The sequence below is a fragment of the Mustela nivalis genome (assembly GCF_964662115.1).
Source record: "Mustela nivalis genome assembly, chromosome: 16".
NCBI classification, from domain to species: domain Eukaryota; kingdom Metazoa; phylum Chordata; class Mammalia; order Carnivora; family Mustelidae; genus Mustela; species Mustela nivalis.
Window position 1 is genome coordinate 30,616,296 of NC_139035.1, and position 20,862 is coordinate 30,637,157.

Consider the following 20,862-nt stretch of genomic DNA (forward strand, 5'->3'; position numbering starts at 1 on the left):
CTTATCCTCAAGTGGCAGTTTGGTCACAGGACCTGTTCTGTTTTGTTTTTTTTTTAAAGACTTTATTTATTTATGACAGAGAAAGAGATAGCGAGAGAGGGACCACAAGCACAGGGGATCTGGAGAGGGAGAAACAGGCTCCCCACTGAGCAGGGAGCTCCATGCGGGGCTTGATCCCAGGAGCTGGGATCATGACCTGAGCTGAAGGCAGATGCTTAACCGCTGAGCCACCCAGGAGCCCCGGGCCTGTTTTTGTTTTTGTTTGTTTGTTTAGGGGAGATGATTCACATAAAAAGACCTTTAAAAAAAAAAAATCAGACATTCAGAAGAGGGGGGTATAGTTTCACCTGTAAATTGCACACGGGACAAATCTGTGCACGTGATAAGTGTGAACAAGGCTCCCTAGGAAAGCACTTTGGCATGTGGTTAAAAACTGTATTCACACCTGCAAAAACAATAATGTTAAAATTTAAATCTAACTTCGGGGGCCCTGGGGGGCTCAGTCAGTTGAGCGTCTGCCATCTAGGGCACGGATCGTGTCTTATCCATATGCTTCATATCACTACGCATGTAGTAGACGCTTGATAAAACACTGCTTAAATGAAATAAAATTTCCTCCCAGTAAATCAAGGCCTCAAGTATACGGAATAGAAAACACCCAACTTCAGGAAAGTTGGTTCATTTTTTATTTTTTTATTTGTTTTTTATTTTTTATTTGTTTAAAGATTTATTTTTTATTTTTTATTTGTTTAAAGATTTATTTGTTTGAGTGAGAGTACGAGCGAGCAAGCAGGGAAGGGAGAGGGACGAGCAGACTCTGCGCGGAGCACTGAGCCTGACAGCTGAGCTCCATCCCACAACCCTGAGATCATGACCTGAGCTGAAGGCAGCTGCCCAACCATCTGAGTCACCTGGGTGCCTCCCCACCCTTTTTTTTTTAAAGTAGGCTCCATGCCCAGCAGGGAGCCCCATGTGGGTTTTGAACACACGACCCTGAGATCAAGACCTGAGCTGAGACCAAGAGTCAGACATTCCACTGACTGAGCCCCCCAGGCGCCCCTCCTGCTTCAAATTTTGTAGTTCTTCCAAGTTTGCCTTCTCTGTGGACCTTTTTAAAAAAAATTTCTCTGGGCCTCAACTAGGGCAGTACACACGAGCTCAGACAGGACTTCTAGAAAGACTCCCCACCGTTACATTGTGCAATGCTAGGGGTGCAGCGGGATACGGACCTGCCGACGGATAATGAATGTGAGCTCATGCCTAATTGTTACTGGATAATGATGGGGTTTAAGTGTTGGTATAGAAAACCTTCTGATGAGATTTTTTTCCTTTCTAATTGTTTATCTTTGGCTACTGGGAAAAAAATTTTAAAAGTAGCAACATGATTGCCTTTGTTTAATAATTAACTGCTGGTAAAAGTGTGTGCTGGTTAAAGGGAATGTCAAGAACTCCAAGAACTGGTCCTTTCCCCAAAGGAGCCGTGCCATTTATCTACAAAACCAGTGTGTTGTTCACAGGCACTTGAAAATATTTGAATAAAGCCCATTTACAAATGGTTTAAGATGGTTTTTAAGCGACGAGAACGTAATTTATTCCAACCTAATATGTTACTAGAGACCTGGAAGGCATGCGTGCACATTCCTCTCCGTGGAATTAACACCTTTCTGTGCTGGGGACCACAGAGGCCACGGCATGATAGCCCGTGATGATGGCCAGTGGCCTTTGTGATGTCTAGGCACTTGATAGTGTCTATCGCGATCTGCTGGGCCAGACTTTTCTTGCTTGCCCATAGCGAAGCCTCAATTCAGGCTTCTGAAATCCAACTCATTCAACAGATTTTCTTTATTTTCAGGTTATGCTAGAATTGTACAGTTCTTCACACGTGCTTACGCCCGGGGCCAACCATCAGCAATGGGTTTGGGTTCCCTAGGTCCTTTTACCCTTGTTCAACCTGAGTCTCTTGTAGGCTTATAAGGGACGGCTCTTTGGGGTGATAAGTAGGCCGTAAGATAGGATAACTCTCTGGGTGCCATGGACCTCGCAGTATCCCCCCAAAATTCACAGGCTGAAGCCTTACCCTTCAATGTGGTGGTATTCGGAGGTGGGGCCGTTGAGAGAATCACATTCATGTGTGGTCATGAGGGGCGGGCCCATATTGAGATCCTGTATGAATCCTTTCTAAGAAGAGACACCAGGGAGCTCACTTTCCTTTCTGCCCCAGCGTATGTGGATACACTTCTGAGATGCCAGTCTGCCAGCGAGGGAGAGAGCCCTCACCAGGGAACAGGGCTGGCAGGCACCTTGATCTCAGACTTCCCAGCCTCCAGACCAGTGAAAAAAGAAATTCCTGTAGTTTCAGCCACCTAGACTATGATGTATATATATATATATTTTAAGATTTTATTTATTTATTTGAGAGAGAGAAAGAGAGCATGGTGGGGGTTGTGGACAGAGGCAGAAGGAGAAGCAGACACCTCGTTGAGCAGGGAGTCCCACGCAGAACTCGATCTCAGGACTCTGGGATCACGACCTGAGCTGAAGGCAGCTGCTTCACGAACTCAGCCGCCCAGGCGCCCCTAGACTGTGCTATTTAGTACAGCCGTAAGCTGACAGAGACACTGGCTTGAACCACATGCGTTAGAGACAAAGGAACAAGTCGTTCATTTAATTCCCTCCTGTGTTCATTCACGTGTGCACCTGGCTACCATGTCCAGGGCCCCGTGGTAGGCCGCCAACAATCAGCGGGAAGCAGGGATGGGTAGAAGTCACTGCTCTGTGGTTTGCAGAGTAACACCAGGAACACCAGGAACGCAGGCCAGCGTGAACATGTGGAGGTGGCGTGGGGCACAGAGGGGAGGGCCTTGGGGCTTGGCTGGAGCATGTACTGGGGAGAGCAAAGAGGGCACAGACAGTGAGGCGGAGTCTCAGAGGGTGTGGGGCAGGGACTGGGGGTGGTGGTAAAGGTGATTTGAAGCAGGGGTGTCCATTAGCACGTGTGGGACTTTGGATGGGCACTTGTGGGGATAAAACACCGGGAGTCTGAAGATATATTTGGGAACCAGAGAGGACTGAGCCCGGGTTAGAGGGGACGGAGAGAAGGTCCAGCTTGATGCCTCGCGCTCTGGTTTGAGAGAGTGAATGAGCACCTGTGCCATCCTCGGACACAGAAAGTCCTGGAAGATGACTGGACTGGGGAGAAAGGCCATACATTTGCTTTTCGATGAGCTGTGGCAGCCACACTTCGAGGCAGCTGTGCGGCGATGTCAAGCTGGCCATTGGATGGGACCGGACAGGGTCCCCGGGACTGTCCAATCCAACGGAAACGAATGCAATACTATGTGTTAGTTATACTGGAATTCAAATTAATAAAAAATCACAACTTCAGCTTCTCACTTGCTCTGGCCACATTCCATCACTACACTTGGCCCACAGCTTCCACATTTGGCTATGAGGTTCTAGAGCCCAGAGGAGCAGACCAGACCGAAATGTGGACTTTGGCCCCGTATGCTGGTGACAGTTAGGACTGTGGATGTATGAGGAAAGCAGGAAAGGGTAAGACCTGAGCCTCGAGTCAGGGCTGGTGGGGAAAATAAGGCTCAAGGACACGGAGAAGAGGCAAGGAGGGGAGGGGGAAACCCCGAGAGCCCCGTCCTGAAGCCCAGTGACAATTGCATTGGGAGAGGGAGGGGACAAGCATCGCTCCCACGAGAGAAAATGTTTAGGCATCCGTGAAATAAAAGTGACTCTGGCAAGTTTCAGACGAGGGTGGGACCAGAAGGCAGGCAGGGTGAGTGAGGGGAGGCCCAGGGTGGGGACAGAGCAGCCAACAGGAGGTAAGAACACCACGCATTATCAGGGATGCAGGGAGTTCCTCAAACCACATGGAGGTACAGCCCACAGCACAGACAGATGTCTTCAGAGCCCTGAGTTTGTCCCATAAAGTCACCAATTCTGAGTCTTTTATCACGAACACAGGTGCACACGGGCTGTCCTCCCCCCCTTCTCTCAGAGAACAGGGGTGAGCTGGGCCTGGGGTGGGGAGCGAGGAGCCATGCTCACCGCAGGTGATTCCCATAGTGATGGAAAGCCACCCATGGCTTTCATGTTTCTTTTTTAGAAACGTGGTATTATCTAGAATGTAGAGCAGACCCAAGAAGACAGAGAAGTATAATAACCATCCATGTGCTACTCACCACCTGCCCCCACGTCCTCTAACTGACTACGTGGCCCCATCCTGAGATTTGAATTTCATGTGATTTTCATGTGTCACAAAATCTTCCTCTTCTCGGGATGCCTGGGTGGCTCAGTTGGTTGAGCGGCTGCCTTCGGCTCAGGTCATGATCCCAGAGTCCTGAGATTGAGTCCCACATCAGGCTCCTTGCTTGGTGGGGAGCCTGCTTCTCCCTCTGCCTCTGCCTGCCATTCTGTCTGCCTGTGCTCCTGCTCTCTCTCTCTCTAACAAATAAATAAATAAAATCTTTAAAAAAAAAAAAATCTTCCTCTTCTCTCTGGGACTCCTCCCCTCCCCCCAGCCATTAAAGAATGTCAAAACCATTTTTGCTCATAGGCAATACACAATCAGGCGGAGAGTCAGGTTTGGCCTATGGTTTGTCAACCACAAGGATGGAATGTGGACCGGAGGGCACAAGAGGACTCGTGTTGACAGTCCCCAAGGATGCTCAGGGAGACCCCCCTGAGGCTGCAGCAGGAGTCGGGGATGAGACTTTACCAAACCTGCAGAGACGAGAGAGAATGGTAAACTTACGATTATTATTAAGTTCCATCCATTCTATGCCCAAAGGACAACATTGGGGCTGAACGTAGACAAATAAGTGAATAAATGAATAACAATTGGTTTTTGCCATTTTGTCCAGTGGGGTGAAAACTGTGTTTTTTTCTATATCACATGGTGTATTATGATTGACAAATAAACAGATAAATAAATAAAGCAAATGGGGGATCTGGGGGCCTCACTCTGTTGAGCTTTCGCCTCTTGGTTTGAGCTCAGGTCATGATCTCAAGGTGGTGGGATGGAGCCCCATGTTGGGCTCTGCATGCAGCAGGGAGTCGGTTTAGGATTGTCTCTTTTCCCTCCGCCTCTGCCCCTTCCCTGGCTTGTGCTCACGCTCTCTCTCTCAAATAAATAAATAAATAAAGCATATAATGAGCATACATATATGTATATTCATACATTTCTGTACATCCTTAAATGGCTACAGGATAGGGATGAGGTATTCATTCAACCTGACTTCCAGAGCCTTCCATAGAGGTGGGCACTTGACACATGAGTAGAAGTAGGGTAAGGGGGAAAAGGGAGATGGGGGTTCACCTTTGGGGAGGGGATAGGGGAGAGGCTGGCTGGGGTCGGACCGCTGAGGGAAATGGGAAAGGGGGTAACTGGGAGGAAGTTGTTGGGAACTCAAACACTGGACTCCTGCCCAACAGATGAGGAGAGGTACTGTGCCCCAGGCACAAGCTCCCCTTGGGGCACTCCACCCAGCTTGCGGTTATGTGGCTTATCTGTCCCACAGGCAGTGAAGGAACAGAACCCGGCCATTTTACTCCAGGTCTTCTGTCCTTGCTTCTATTTCCATGTCACCGTTTTATGAATAAGCGGGGGCTGCCGGTGCTCCTATGAAATGTAAGGTACTCTAGCATGTGACCAGCTTCTGGGTGGTAAAGAGATGTGTTCTCTATTGAGAACGGGAATTCTGATGCCCAGAATTCTTTTTCTAGATGAAGGTGGATCGTGATATCTTAGGTTGCTGCTGAGATTTCTTTCTGTGCAAAGAAAATATGAAAACCCATGTATTATGAGGCCAGTTTTTTTTTTTTTTTTTAAGTGCTCAAGGGTCCGTTTATGAGCTGCCAGTTGCCAACGAGGATCCTTGTGGGATGGGATGTCCCGCTTGCTGTCTTCTGCCCCAGCTGCTGGCAGCTTCATCCTCTGCGACAAACATCTTGGACTTACCCTTGACTTCTTTCTCTCACATCCAGAGCTAACCTGTCAGGGAATTCTTCACAATGCATCCCAAAGCCAAGTACCCGCACTACAGCCAGGCCACTGCCCAAGCCACTCTCATGTTTGGCCTGGACGACTGCAAGAGCTTCCTACATTTTCTGCGAAGTCCAACGGTTCCGCACAGCCACCAGCGTGATCCCAGGGAGAGAGAGTCAGATCGTGTGCTACAGACCTTCCCAGGGCTCTCCACTGAGCCCTCAAGTCCCGGTTGGGGGGTGGGGGTGTCACTACGCGGGCCCCTTACGGTCTCTGCAGCTGTCTAGCACCGCCCCCCCCGCCCGACGCAGACAGGCTGTCCGGAGGCCTTAGCACTGGCCAGTGCCTCCTCCTGGAAGCCTTCTGTCCTGGGGGGTGCTCCTGGACCACCCTCTTAAGAGTTGTACCTGCAGGCTCCTCCCCCGACCTCCTTCAGTCTTGTCCTTAGGACCGTCCTGGTAATTTGTGTAATCATTGATTATTAATACACTTCGCTATTGGTTTCACCGCTCATCCAATGTTTGTTCTGTGCATCGGCGTACGGCAGCGCTCAGAACAGGCGGCAGGCGATGGATGAGTACTGAACCAACGCAGCCACAGAGCCGCTTTGCTTAACTCTGGACTACGGTCCGCCCAACCTACCTAGACCTCACACAGCAGGTTTGGAGACGTTTGCATTCAAATGGAATCAGGCGCTCTTCACTATTTCCGGTATGAAGGGGGTTGGTGCGCAACACAGGGTTTAGGGGTACCTGGGAAGGGGTTGCCGGACCCAAAAAGAGTTGCCCGTCCTGGAGCTGGGCACTGGCAGGTGCTCTCCTCGCTGGCCTCACTTCTCAGCCTCGCTGCGGAGGAGGCACTTCGGGAGGGCCCCCCACTGGAGCGCCCGCAACTCGGGGGCTGCTCCACAGCTCTTCCCCGGAGCCCCCCCCACCACGGGGGCTGCTCCACAGCTCTTCCCCGGAGCCCCCACCACGGGGGCTGCCCCCAGCTCTTCCCCGGAGTCCCCACCACGGGGCTGCCCCCCCAGCTCTCCCCCGGAGCCCCCCTTCGGGGACTGCCCCGCACCGGAGCTGTTCCCCCACTGGAGCGCCCATCCTCCTCTGGGGCTGCCACGCGGACCGGGGCTTCGGCGAGGCCGCGCCGCCCCTCCCCCAGCGCGCGCCCGCCGCGGGGCTGGGGAAGCGCGCCCCCCTACAGGCGGAGGGCCGGACCGGCTAGAGCCGCAGAAAAGCGGTTCCTTGCAAGGCTGCTCGGCACACTTTAAACCGTTTTGGAGGCTTGTTTATTGACTATAGCAAAAATATCTACGCTCTTCCATTGAAGTCATTTTTAGTGTATTCCTTTACTTAGTGAAAGCGAGTCAGACAAGAGTTTTCCCATGGAACCTGGGCTACGGGCAAAGGGCTGTAGGCGGAGGCCGCGAACCCGCGCCCAGCGGGCCGCCGTGCCAGCCACCCCAGCCTGGCCCGCGCAGGCGCGCTCCCGGCCCCGCCGCGCAGGCGCGCTCCCGGACCGCCCCGCCCCCACCGCCGCGCGCGGGGGGCGGAGCGCAGAGGGCGCGCGGGCCGTCGCGGGCGCGGAGGAGACAAAGCCGCGTCGGGGCAGCTGGGGGTGGGCCCGGGGCTCGGTGGCGCCCCCGCCTGCGGGGAGGGCTCGGCGGACCGCCCACGCCGCGGCCGCCTCGCAACAGGTCGGCGGCCTTCCGGGAGCCTCGCCCTGCACTGCCGCCCCCGGCTCCCGAGACCCGGGTCCCCCGCTCGGCCCGGGCCGCGGCTCCCATGCGGTTCGGGTCCAAGATGATGCCGGTAAGCGTGCGGGCGGGCGCGGAAGTGCGCGGGGCGCGGGCGGGCGCGGGAGCCGAGCCGGGCTGCGGGCGGCGCGGCCCGACTCCGAGTCCCCAGGCCGCGGTCCCCGGCCCAGCCCCCACCCTCGGCCCCCTTCACCCCCCGGCGCAGCCCCCAGCCCTCGGCCCCCAGCCGGGGTGAGCCGCTGGCAGGCAGCCGCCGAAAGTTTACTCCGGTCTCCGCCGGGGTCCTCACTTGGTGCGCTCCTTGAGCGTCGAGAACAGGGGCCCGGAGTCTCGGTTGCTTTGTCTTTTTAAAAAACTTTTTGTGAAACAGGCATCAAACTTGCCCTTGCCTTAGTTTTGGTTGGGTTTCGCTCTCGGTGTGCGGTGGCAGCCCGAGTGTCGGATCGCGGGAGACGTGAGTGCCCGCGGCGCCTTCGGTCCACGGCCCCCTTACCCGAGCCCCGCGAATCCCCCAAGTCCTATTGAGCCCCCATCCCTCCATGAACACCCCGTCGTCACCCCCCCCCCCACCGAGTCCCCGGCCCCAGAATCCCGCGAAGCCTCCCTAGCCCCCCACCCCGATGCCCCGCCCTCAAAATCCCCGCGAACCCACGGAGCCCCCATCCCCCCACGAACCTCCACTCCCATCCCCCGAGTCCCCGGCCCCATGAATCCCCCGAAACCCCCAGCCCTCCACGAACCCCTGGCCCACCCGTTCCCCCTCCCGAGTCCCCGGATCCATGAATCCCTGAATCCCCCCCAACCCCCACGAACCCCTGGTCTCCCCTTGTTCCTCCTCGACTCCCCGGCCCCATGAATCCCCTGAACCCCCCAAACCCCCACGAACCGCCGGCCCTCCCCGTACCCCTTGTCCACCCACCCCTCGGAGTTCCCGGCCCCCTGAAACCCCCGAATCCTCCAGCACCCCCCCGACTCTGATCTCCGGCACCCCCGAGTCGCCCCCCTACGAGACCCTGGACCTCCTGGCCCCCAGCCTCTGGCCCCACGAGACCCCCGACTCCCCAACCCGCTGAATCCTCCGAACCTGGCCTCCAGTCTTAGAACCTCCGGTCTCCCCCAACCAACCCTCCGAGTCCCCGCTCCTGAAGACTACCCCCTCCCCCCGCCGCCCCCGCTCTGGCCCCCCAGGGCTGACGCTGGAGTGAAGTGGTGCTTTTCTTCTGCGCCCGCGGTGGGAGTGGGAGGGGGTGCTGGGCTGGGGGCTCGTGCCTGTGTCCCCTGCGCCCCGCGAAGTTGTGCTCGCGCCTCTCCCCCGGACCAGGGGTCATTTTGTGGCCCTTGCTGTTTCCTTATGGCTTCGTGTGCTGAGACAAAGAAGCTGGCAACTTTTACCGCATTACCCCATCTGTAGAATGGAGCGAGGACAATCGTGTTCACTTGCAGTTACAGGTAGTCGTGGTCGTCCGGGTTCACCACCCTCACCCTCACCCCTCCCGCAAAGTCATGGGAGGGCATCCTAAATGTTCACAGTCTGGGCAAACTTAGTTTATCCGGATTCATTGATTTTCAATGGTTTGGGGTATTTTGTCCTGCCAGGATTCAAGGAATTGGAAAGTGTTGAGCGTTCTGCATCCTGTTTTAGTTTAATACCTGGTTACAAAGTCAGGTTTGTGATGCAAATGCCACGTATTAAAATATGGACCATGGAAGAAGGTGAAGGAGTTTGCTATTGAAATATTTATCCCTTCGGTTTACAATTCTTCCCTCCCCACCTTTTTTATATTTCTCTTGAAATGGCTTTTGCAGGTTGTCTCTGAATTTTCCTAAAAATAGGAGCAAGATAAGTGTTGGTTTTTGCAATGGGATATCTTAAGGATGGTTTCATGTCAAGATATCCTTTGGGCTTTCTTAAAACTTAGCAGAGTTTTCCTTGTCCCTGCTGTATACCAGATGACCAGAATCTATGAAAGGTTATGTTGCTCTGGAGACTCTGTGTTAGTGAGTGGTATGGTTCCTCAGATCGCCCTCAGCCCAGACTCCCAGTGTGGGGGCAGCGCCGAAGCCAGGAGCAGCTAGGACCTCACTACTTCAGCTTCGACCTTTGTGACCAGAACCATCGTCTTTTATTTTTTAAAAAAGATTTTATTTATTTATTTGACAGACGGAGATCACAAGTAGGCAGAGAGGCAGGCAGATAGGAGGAAGCAGACTCCCGGCTGAGCAGAGAGCCCAGTGCGGGGTTTGATCCCAGGACCCTGGGATCACGACCCAAGCCGAAGGCAGAGGCTTTAACCCACTGAGCCACCCAGGCGCCCCAAGAACTATCTTCTTTTAAAAAGTGATTTGTCTCAGGTTCAGCATCTGTAAAATGGGGATTATGATCCTACGGAGGTCTTAGAGGGGGTTGGAGGATTAGGGTTGCTAGTCTTGAAGCACTCAGTACCGTGTCCAGTTTATGTGGGATTTGTAATCCTGGTGAAACCAGGGGTTTCACCTGGGGTCCTACAAACGGGAGGCAAGTTTTCATGTAGTGCCATTGTGTTAGGTGTGTCTTTATCCTGTTGCTTCTTGGGTACTGGAAAATAAACCCATTTTCTTAAATATATTTCTCATCTTTGGCTTTTAATATACTTGGACTTTTTTTTAAGATTTTATTTATTTATTTGACAGATAGAGATCACAAGTAGGCAGAGAGGCAGGCAGAGAGAGAGAGAGAGAGAGAGAGAGAGATAGAGATAGAGATAGAGGAGGAAACAGCCTCCCTGCAGAGCAGAGAGCCTGATGTAGGGCTCGATCCCAGGACCCTGGGATCATGACCTGAGCTGAAGGCAGAGGCTTTGACCCACTGAGCCACCTAGGCACCTCAGTATACTTGGATTTTAATTTTAACGTTGAGGGAAGTTTCATATTTTCTTACTTTGAAAAATTCTAACCAATTTATTGGGAAAAGCTGTGTGCTTCCTCTGAAAAAATGGATTGTCTCAGCATGTAGATAGTTGTCTTGTGCTTTTTTTTTTCTCGTTGTAGTGGTTAAATGTACATAACAAAAGTTTCCATTTTAACCATTTTTGCTTGTGTGGTTCTCTGGCACTAAGCACATTCCTTGATTTGCTCTTCTAGGCATTCTAAAGATAACAGCTTGCTGTTTAGACAGCATTATATTAAAAATGTGCAAATAAATGGTGTCTGTGTATTTTCTCACCAAATGGTAGAGAAGTAAGTGATTTTCATGTGGGACATGAAGTGATAATTGGACCCAAAACCATAGGGGGAAGGTGCATTTTAGTAGGCTAACTAAAAATAAGTAGGCAAACAGCTGAGTATCAGGGCAGAGGTAATGATAGGGTGCGGCGGAGCGGGAGTGATAATTAACACCCATTTTCAGATACCCACCAAAGCATCTCTGATTCTCTGATATTTCTACCACTTGGTAAGAAGAAACTGATTAACTTCTCCTACTTGACACCGTATTTTCCTCATCGCAGAAAGCATCGTTTGTAGGTTGAGTATGGCTCTTTAGTTGAGCCTTCCTCACTGTATTTGATTATCAGATAGAGGGAGATAATTATTGCAAACAAAATTTCTCAACTATTCAAAATGATACCAGCTATGTTTTTTCATTACTTTTATTTTGCAAAGCCATTGTATGTAAGCAGAGCCTGTATTCAAAAATGTCTTTATGAGTTAGCCAACTCTCAAAGCGTTGTTCACTGCTTCTTTTAGATGTAGCTTTACAAAAATTCCTGTTTGTGCCTGCTATCGAAATGGTGAATAAAAACAAACAAAACTGTCCATAAAATCACGAGGTATTGTGTCGTGCCCCACGGAAGGTCGGAGGACTTGAATTTGCCTGTCTCTATGGTAGATACTATGTGTTACACACATTTCTGGCTGTTACAGAATTGTGCTGTGTCTGTCTTGTCCCCTGTGGTGGCCACCAGCCTTCCCCTGTGGTGGCCACCAGCTACCTGCAGGTACAGCATTTGAGATATGGCTGGTGGGATGAACAACTGGTCTTCAAACAATTATTTAGTGTGAATTATATATCTAAGTAGCCACATGGGCCTGGTGGCCACAGCACTGACATGGCGGGCAGTTTGGCAAAGTAGCCCAAAGAGTAACTTTACGTTGCAATCACATATTTGCAGCTTCCTGTTTACATTTGCACTTAACTAAAAATTTTTTTAATTTGTTTATTGGACAGAGAGGGAGAGAGAAGGCAAGAAAGCACAAGTGGGGGTGGGGGAAGAGGCAGAAGGAGAGGCAGGTCCCAGGACCCCCTAGCACGACCTGAGCCCAAAGCAGACAGACGCGTCACACCGGCTGAGCCCCCCCAGGTGCCCCTGCATTAATACTTTCAAATGAAATCATGATGTCCTGTTTAACCTTAATGACTTGGGAAATGAGTTTCCCAGGCCCTTAGTTTAGTGTTCTCTTTGATCGAGTCTCATCGTGTGGCCCTGATACAGATCATGACTCTAAGAAAAGGACAGATCATTTTCAAAAGCTCAGTTGACCTGAGCATGATTTAAGTTTTAAGTTTGTGGCATTTTCTAGGGCTGCAGAGTGTCCTAATTATTTCTAGTTATTCTGTGATGCTGTAAGATAATACCCGATTGGGTGAGCTTCTAGTTAGGGGAGTCTAGGACAAAAAAATTGGGTTTTCGCCGCATCTTCTTTGGCAGTCTGAGGGCTGGTTGGTAGGATCTGTGTTTCTAGAGGAAACCACCTTGTGCAACTTACAGACCAGAGGCAGGACTTCTGCTTAAATACTTGTATTATTTTCCTGTGAAAGGGTGGTCTTATTTGCATATATCTTTCAAACTGAAATTATGTGTTGAAATTAAAAAGCTTTTGAGTTACAGCTTTAGAACGTTGTATTCATAGGATTATACCACAAGGTGAAAGAATTTCTCCTTGTTGAGTAGTAATGTAGCAACTTAGCTTGGTTTGACTCCAGGATAAAGTTTAAGGTAAGTTCTTTAGCTTTATAGAATTGTAGTTCTCAAAGGCTGTTAAATCATCTCTTTAAAAAAAAAATGTGGCAAATACCTCACATTTTGTGTGCTGTAGTGAGATTTGTTGCGTTGTATTCATTAAAAGCTGAAATGCATTAAGATTTTCTGTATGTTTCCCTGTTTCAGGGAAGTGGTTTAGACTTTCTAAAGAACATTAGCACAAGCTTACAGGTGCTTGTATTTTAACAGTTAACTTAAAGGGAATTTATTTATCTGGAAGGCATGAGGAGGGAGGGTCATTTACTCATATACTGTTTCTAGGAAGAACTATTTTCTCTCCAGTTCCTGTCCCCTCTCCCCCAACTGTAGAAACAGTAGGACAAAACCTGTTTTTTTTTTTTTTTCCCTGAAGCTTTTAAGGAATACTATAGACCTTTATCTCTTGGTAATCTGTGATAGTTTGTGGCACTGGTTAAAAACTCTGAAGCTAACTCCATGCCGTTTTTGGCGCTCCTGTGTTGTGCGGCCTCTGTCCAGCTCTGTGGGGACAGCATACGAGGGCCTGTTGGTGGGATATGCCGTCCCGGATTGTGAACCTCTCCCCAAGCTCTACTAAGTATGAAGTGTTTAGAACATAACTACAATTGTTTTTGAAGTTGCAAAAGGAGAATAGATATCTTTCCACATTTAAACCTAAACTGGGTGAGATGAGAAAGTTTCGAATGACAGGGAGGTGACCACCTTGTCCCCGTGCCACAGAAACACCTCAGTACGTGTTGTCTTTGTGCCTCTAACACTCCATGGAGATCTCAGCCCCTGCACAGCATTGGTGGGGTTGGGGGTAGGAGCCACCGTTTGAAGGAGACATGTGGAGTCCTCATTCTCTGGAAGATGTTTGTAAACAGGGAGAAGGAACAGAAGTGGATGGGTGCACTGGGAGACGCGGAGGATGGGGGGACGTACAGCGTCTGTGGGGACAGTGCCGTCCCCAGCCTTCAGCTGGCTCCAGGGGCGGAGTGGTACAGCAGTGACCTGATGCGCGCCACTGCTGCTGGGAAGTAGGGGAGGACGCTGAGGGACAGTGCTGGCTCTGTAGTGAGGAGTAGTGATCCAGTTTATTGAGATGAATTTGTCACGTGTAAACTAGGGCCTGATTTGGTTTGGTTTGGTTTGGTTTTTAAAGATTTTATTTGAGAGAGAGAGCACGCAAGAGCGCACTAGAGCATGAGCTGGGGGTGGGGTTGTTGGGGAGAGGGGCAGAAGGAGAAGTAGACTCCTGCTGAATGGGGAACCCCATGCTAGGGACCAACTGAGCCACCCAGACACCCCCCAGAGACTGATTTTGGATGAAATCACCTTAGATCATTGTTCTTTGTCTTTCTGTATTAACCTGTGGGTTGTGTTTGGTGGCTGTTCGGGCCAGCATCTGCTCTGCAGATACATGGGGCCCGGCCGCCATGTTCTGGGCACTGTTCTGAGAACCTGGATACAGGAGAGGATAAGACCAGGTCCAGGGAGCTTACCTCCCGTGGAGGTGAGTGGGGGGTAGTGGTGGTGGGGGAGGACGGGGAGAATAAGAGAGAAACACAAGGGGAGTGGGATTCCAGTAGGATCCTGCCGCTGGGATGGCAGCTTTATACTGGGGGACCGGGGAAGTGACAGTTCAGCTGGGACCCAAGTGCTCAAGAGGAGCTGGTCCTGTATGTCATGTGGGCAGACGCTGGGCCGCGGGCGCAGGCCTGGAGGACACAGTGCAGCCCGGGAGGCTGGTGCTTCGTGGACAGCGGAGAGGGTGCTGAGAGGGGAAATGGGCTCAGGTGGCACTGAGGTGGGGTGCAGTAGTCCCCCGGGGGAGTGGCAGCAGGAGAAGGGACCACATCTCATTGACTAGGGAAGACTCCTGCGTTGGTGTGGGCGGTGGGCTGTGCAGGTGCCCGAGGGAATCGGCCCGGGGCTGCGGGGAGAAGAAAGGCCTCTTGAGGCCCCCTGAGGAAGGTCCACAGCCAGCCGTCTAAAAGGAGGAAGAGCCATACCTTAGCACAGCGAGGGCCCAGCTGGTAGTGTGACTAGTTGTGAGCTTGTTAACCTTAAATAAAACAGTCACTTTCCCCCTGAGAGTGGTTTATTTGGGAATAGCAGAGAATTGCAGTTTGGAACACGCAAGCTATGGCAAGACCACAGGCAAGTCCAACACACGAGGGAGAGGAATGTGGTTTTGTGGATAAGAAGGAGGAAGTTGGGAGGGTTCTGAAGCAAAGTCCACTGGAAAAACATTGGAGTTTGGGGTGATGGTGGTTTATCCCCGACCACACTCCTGGGGAGCTCACTTCCTGTAGGAGATGTGGTGCCAGCCTTTCCCTATGGGGTCCTGGAATTTGGGATTCTTCTGGTGGGTCCATGATTACCTTGAGTGGTGCGGCTCCTCCTCCCCATCTGCATCCAGAATCCACTCTGGTGGGGTTTCCCTTCACTGATTTCCACTAACTCCATGGACATGTGTGTCACCTGCTTCAGTGCTCTGCGCTTGTGCCCTGGGGAAGGCCTGAGGTGAGAGAAGCAGCAGTGCCTCCCCAGGGTGGGGAGTAAGACCAGGCAGGAGCAGGGAGGACTGCCGCCCTTGCACAGGCTCCTTCCTGTGGGTCTAGAGAGAAACCAGACTTTGTCTAGAATCCCAGAGCTCTGAAGAGCTCGAGAGGAGCACACAGTTACTGTGGTTCTTTAAAACCAAGTTGGGCAAGTCCAGTTTCTGAAGGAAGCCCTAACCTTAAAAATGTTTGACAACAGCTGTCCTTTTGACCCCATGACTCTATGGCCTTGGCAGCTTCTGACAGGCTCACCTCTAAGTCCCTTTACCGATTGTTTTTTTAAAATCAGAGATATCTTCCTTTTATTGACAAATACATAGTAGCCAGCCATCTGGGAGATAAGGGTTAGAGCTGCCTCAACTCTAAAGAGTACCTGCTCATGTTTTTCCGAGCCTCACCATCCAAATACTGAGCCTCTCAGTGCAAGTGATAGAAAGACACAAAACACCCAACAAGTCAGCATCTGCTTGTGCCACCACTCTCTGGCCTGCTGTTGGAATTGTGTACCTGTTCCAGAAGATGCGCTTCCTGCCTTGTTGGTGCCCCCCAGGGGATCTGTGTGAGGACTGCTGGTGGGGTCGGACGTCTGCGTTCCTTCTGCTCACGGCAGGTTGTCCTCTATTCCATGCTTCTGTTCATGACATGCCCTGTGCCCTCTGACCTCGCGGTAACTGTGTGTGTGAGGGGGGAGGGTGACGCCAAGTGTGCACGCTGACAGTTTCTGCAGCACGTCTGTGCCCCACGGGTTGAGCACTGACTGGTCCCTGTGTATTTGTCCAGTCTTGCTCCTGCCCTCCGGCTGCACCAGCTCTGGGACCGCAGTGACGTTGTGTTCGTGCGCTGCTGGCCTCTGCCCGGGATGAGGTTTTCCGGTCTGGATGTTCCTCTTCCTGCTTGTCTCACTCAGCCTTCAGTTTCCAGTTCCATGGCGCTCCTTGAAAGGGAATGGTTGCTTCCTGCTTTCCCCGGACCTTGTGTGTGCCTACCCGGGGAGGCTCCCATGTGCGGCCCGTCTGTTTGCCACCCCGCGGTGCCCCTCCAGCTCTGGGAGGCTTGGCACACTGTTTGACACTCAGTGGGGACCTGATATTGCTGGAGTGCATGAATGGTCTTCATTTTTTTTAAAGATTATATTTATTTATTTGAGAGAGAGAGAGTGAGAACACAAGCAGGGGAAGGGGCAGAGGTAGAAGCAGACTCCCCGCTGAGCAGGGAACCCCATGTGGGACTTGATCCTAAGACCTTGGGATCATGACCTGAACTGAGGGCAGACGCCTGCTCAACCGACTGAGTCACCCAGGTGCCCCTGAGTGTTCTTTCTTTCGAGGGTCTTTGGTGAGGGTAGTTCTCGCCACCTATAGTTATGTCCACGATTGGCTTTTGGGCTTTCTTAGAGAGTTCCCAGAACTAGACTCTTTGAGAATGGAGGAACACTTTGATTACAAAATGCAAAGGCAGAAGGGGGGGACCTGGGGGCAGTGGATTGGTTGATCTCATGGCCTCATGGGCGGGTCTGAGACATAATGTGTATAGTGGAGGAAAGCAAGACGTAGGATGAAAAAGTGCCTTTCCGTGCAGCGGTTCTTGCACCCATGAAGCAGCCATGCTCAGTGCGAAGGAAGTAAGATCGGAGAGTGGGGTTCGGGCTGGCACTGACCTACTTACAGACCGTGTTTAGTTCCTTTTTGCTCTCTCTGTTTACGGCAGATACTGAAAGCAGATGGCCTAATGGGAGTTGCTCTGCTGCGTGTGATTGGAATTTGAGATCCAAGTTGGGCTTAGGGGCGTGGTTGAACAGGAGAGAACAGATTTCTTCAGTTACTCTGAGCAGAATGCCTTGTTTCCCGTTTTGAGCCCAGTCTGGTTTGGGAAGGCTCCCTTCGAAGTTTCACGGCACATTAGCTTCAGCCCCTGCTCTTGCCCCTGCTCTTGTTCCTGCTGACTGTCCTGGGCCGCGGAGCTCGGACCCCCGGGCCCTGCAGCTGCCCCCGCCTGTCACCTCTTGGGGCAAGTGCTGTCAACTTGCTGTGTGTGTGAAGTCTGAGATAGCCTGTGGGGTGGAGGAAGCCTTTCAGGGTCAACACCTCTGTCCTCAAGGAATTTATACACAGCGAGGCAGATGAGACAGGGCTGTAAACAACTGTGTGTGTCGGGGGTGGGAGGGGGTGGGGGGGTGGGTTTAGAGAAGCCAAGAGAAAGTTTCCTTGTGGCTGGAGACCCTCCTACATGTAGGAGGGGTTGGAGGCAGCTGGAGGGTCTCTGAATCATTCTAGAAGCATGGGGATGATGTGGACACCAAGGGACAGGGTGTAGGGAACAGGTGAGCTAAACCAGGGAGATGAGTGAGGAAAAGTGTGCGTTTTTAGGTTTCTTATTTGGTGATTTGAGGTCATGATTGTGCAACACATGATGTAAATGAAGTTCCCTGAAAGTTGAATTATGCAAAGATAAATGCGAGTGCTGGCGAGTGTGTGGTGTTCCCACACGGTTTCTGTTTCTGGGGTGCCTCCTGGTGCGGTGACAGTTAAGGTGTGCAGGGCAGGTCATCATGCGCCTTGGTCACCTGGACAGTATTGACAGCAGGGTCCTCCCACCCTTGCACATAACAAAGCTCGCGCTTCTCACTAGTGGGGTAGTGGGGTGGCGGGCCCACCCCAAGGGCTTCCTATTCAGGAGTTCTGCCAGGGGGGTTGCTGCAACTGAGACTTTCTGCTTTGACAGGTCCCCTATCAATAATGCTGATGCCACTGGTCTGGCAACCAGATTCTGAGACCCCGCCTCTAGTGAGCTCTGCTGTACTAGAAATTGGAAAGCCTGCTTGCTTTCCACCTGCGGGGCCCTGGTCAACCGGCCCTTATTTGTGCCTGCCTCCATTCCTGGTATACTGCCCCTTTCTGGTCGTTCCCATGTGTGGCCTTCGTGTTGGGCGTATTCCCCCAGAGTTTCCAGGTGGCTCCTTCAGCCTCTGTCCAGATGTGTCTCTGGGAACCACCCCATGTCTTAGTTTCCTCCCTTGCCTTTCTGGGCCGCACCTGGCTGGCCTAGTAGGTGCTTAGGAAATCCTAATGGGTGCAGGTGGGACACGCATCTAGGTCAACAAGCAGTTGGGGCTGGGAGGGGACAGAGCCAGGAGCTTCTCCCGAGGGACAGATGTCAGGAGGACACCAGTCCTCTGAGGCCCAGAGGTGACCGTGCTGTCGGCTCACGGGCACCTAGTGTGGATGTGATCAGACATCTGAGAGCAGCGGGCAGCTTTCTGAGACAACACGATTTTTCCATAGAGGATTTTTCTCTCAAAGTCACCACTTTGTATTTGCTATATAATTTTTTTCTGGAATGGAGGTGGTCTTGGAGGATAACCATGTTCTCTGCATGACACTGGGTGCCTGGGGGACTCCCTCTTCAGTGTTGTCCAGCTCGCTGTTGACACTTCTGGGGTGTTGATTTCCAACTTCTACTAACTTGCTGTCCTGACCAAAAGAGTAAAAAAAAATCCATTGGTGATGATTTTATGCTTTTTCTTTAACTCAGATGTGGCCGATGGAAACTGATGGACTGATTGTAAACAGTGCTGTAATAAAAAGCAGCGCACTTAGCGTCTGGGTGGGTTTAAATGTCGCAGAATCTGACCAGAGCGCTGGTAGGCGTGACTCACGGTCTCCTGTGGCCTTGAGAGGAAACTCCAGGCCAGAGTCCTCGTGGCTGGGAAGCCAGGGTGCCCTGACAGCTGACACGAGGCCCTGGCTGGTCTCTGAGGGCCAGGATGCAGCACTGGGAGGTGTGTGCCCCCTCCCCCCCAGGTTCCCCTGGGACCCCTGTGGCTACCCATGGGTACACTGGGGAGTGGGGAAGGGCATGCAGGCTGGGGAGGGAGCCGGGGAGAGCACTGGCCCATGGAGAGGCCCGCCTGTGAGGAGGCTTGGCGGAAGATCCCAGGAGGTGGGGATGACTGGCTTGTCGTTTCTAACCCTTTGGCTAACCCTTTGGTCGTTTCTAGCCCTTCTGCACTCGCAGCCTCGGCTGGGTCAAAGGGCTGTGTGCCCCTGAGCAGTGCAACGAAACTTTGGCTGATGTTTCTTGTTTGTTCCTTCTTTTCCTGTTCACTGGGATCGTGTTGAAGGAGGGGTTGCTCTGGGTGGGTGGGGTGAAGCCCAGGAAAAAAGGAGGTGTTGGCTTGCATATCTCCCCGCACCGGCAAGTGCTGAACCCCAAACCATGCAGACTCCTTCCTGGTCTCACCCCCCTGTCTCGGTCTTGTTGCTTCTTCCCGACACCGACACCGAGTTCCTGAGAGTTTTAAGGTTTGGGGAGGATTTGTGTCACCCTTCTCACAGATTGTTCCTTTTCCTCTAAGGGACATGTTTTCCCCTCTTGTGTTCTTTTCTCTCCTCGGTAAACCTGAGCGATTGAAGGTTTTCTGAGTCAGAACCCTGAAGCTGCTATCACAAAGCCTTGTTTCCTTTCTACGACGAGGAGATCTTAGACTCTCGGTTCTTTTTCCTTTCTGTGGAGCTGTACATGGTTTTGTAGATCAAAGGAATAAACTGTAGCCTCTGATACAAAGTAAATTTCTCATAAATGCCCTAACCAGTTTTTGTGGAATTTTTTTTGTTTTTTTGTATTTCCTCCTGGAAGACTCTTCCCACTTTTTATCTGAGATAATGCCTCCGTGAAGATGAGTCACTCTTGTGTTAAGACCATAACATCATAGTCACACTGAATACATGTCCTCCAAAACGGAGCTCTCTCTCTCTCTCTCTCTCTCTCTTTTTTTTTTAAGATTTTATTTATTTATTTGACAGACAGATCACAAGTAGGCAGAGAGGCAGGCAAGAGAGAGGGGGAAAGCAGGCTCCCTGCTGAGCAGAGAGCCCAATCCCAGGACCCTGAGATCATGACCTAAGCCAAAAGTAGAGGCTTAACCCACTGAGCCACCCAGGCACCCCTAAAACAGAGCTCTTAAAAATAAATCTGTGACCCATTGTTTTTAAATGAAGGTTGTCTGTGACTTGGGGATTCTGGAAGGGCCGTGACTTGGGCATGTCATGACTCACTGGTGATTGGGGTGGGGAGCCGGGCCCTGACAGAATGTTGTCTTCTCCGAGCCTTTCCTCCCCCATCGAGCAGCTTAAAAAGCAGACGGAAGTCCTTGTCCTGGCTGCCACGTTCAGTAGAGTATTTCCACATTCTTTGATCATGGTCTGTAGTCAGTGTACTTTGAAATTGAGATTATCCTGAAAGTATGTTAACATCGAGAACGTTTTAAAGTGACGTCTGTACCCGCTCTCCCGTATGTTCTTTCCAAGCCAGTTTTCCTGTTTGTGGTTTTAGATGGTTCTGATCGGGGCGCCTGGGTGGCTCAGTGGATTAAAGCCTCTGCCTTCGGCTCAGGTCATGGTCTCAGGGTCCTGGGTTCGAGCCCTGCATTGGGCTCTCTGCTCTGTGGCGAGCCCGTCTCTCTAGGCCTGTCTCTCTGCCTACTTGTGATCTCTGTCTGTCAAATAAATAAATAAAATCTTAAAAAAAAATAGATGGTTCTGATCTACGATGTCACATGATGCTGTTTCG

The 20,862-nt window shown here is 51.6% G+C and overlaps 1 protein-coding gene across 5 annotated transcripts in view; it reads left to right on the top strand.

The window, feature by feature from the left end:
- The first annotated feature begins 6,563 nt into the window (after positions 1–6,563).
- Positions 6,564–20,862, top strand: part of TP53BP2 (tumor protein p53 binding protein 2) — a 55,640-nt gene continuing 41,341 nt past the window's right edge. Inside the window, exon 1 of one of the 5 annotated variants that reach the window (XM_082704501.1) lies at positions 6,564–6,709. Coding sequence is in view for 2 of the 5 variants with exons in the window: in XM_082704499.1 (XP_082560625.1) it covers positions 7,780–7,806 (27 nt within the window). In the remaining 3 variants the exon portion in view is untranslated. Of the gene's footprint in view, positions 6,710–7,555; positions 7,807–9,167; positions 9,201–16,830; positions 16,916–20,862 lie in introns of those variants that run through there. The other 4 variants (XM_082704499.1, XM_082704503.1, XM_082704502.1 and 1 more) reach the window with 4 other exon arrangements.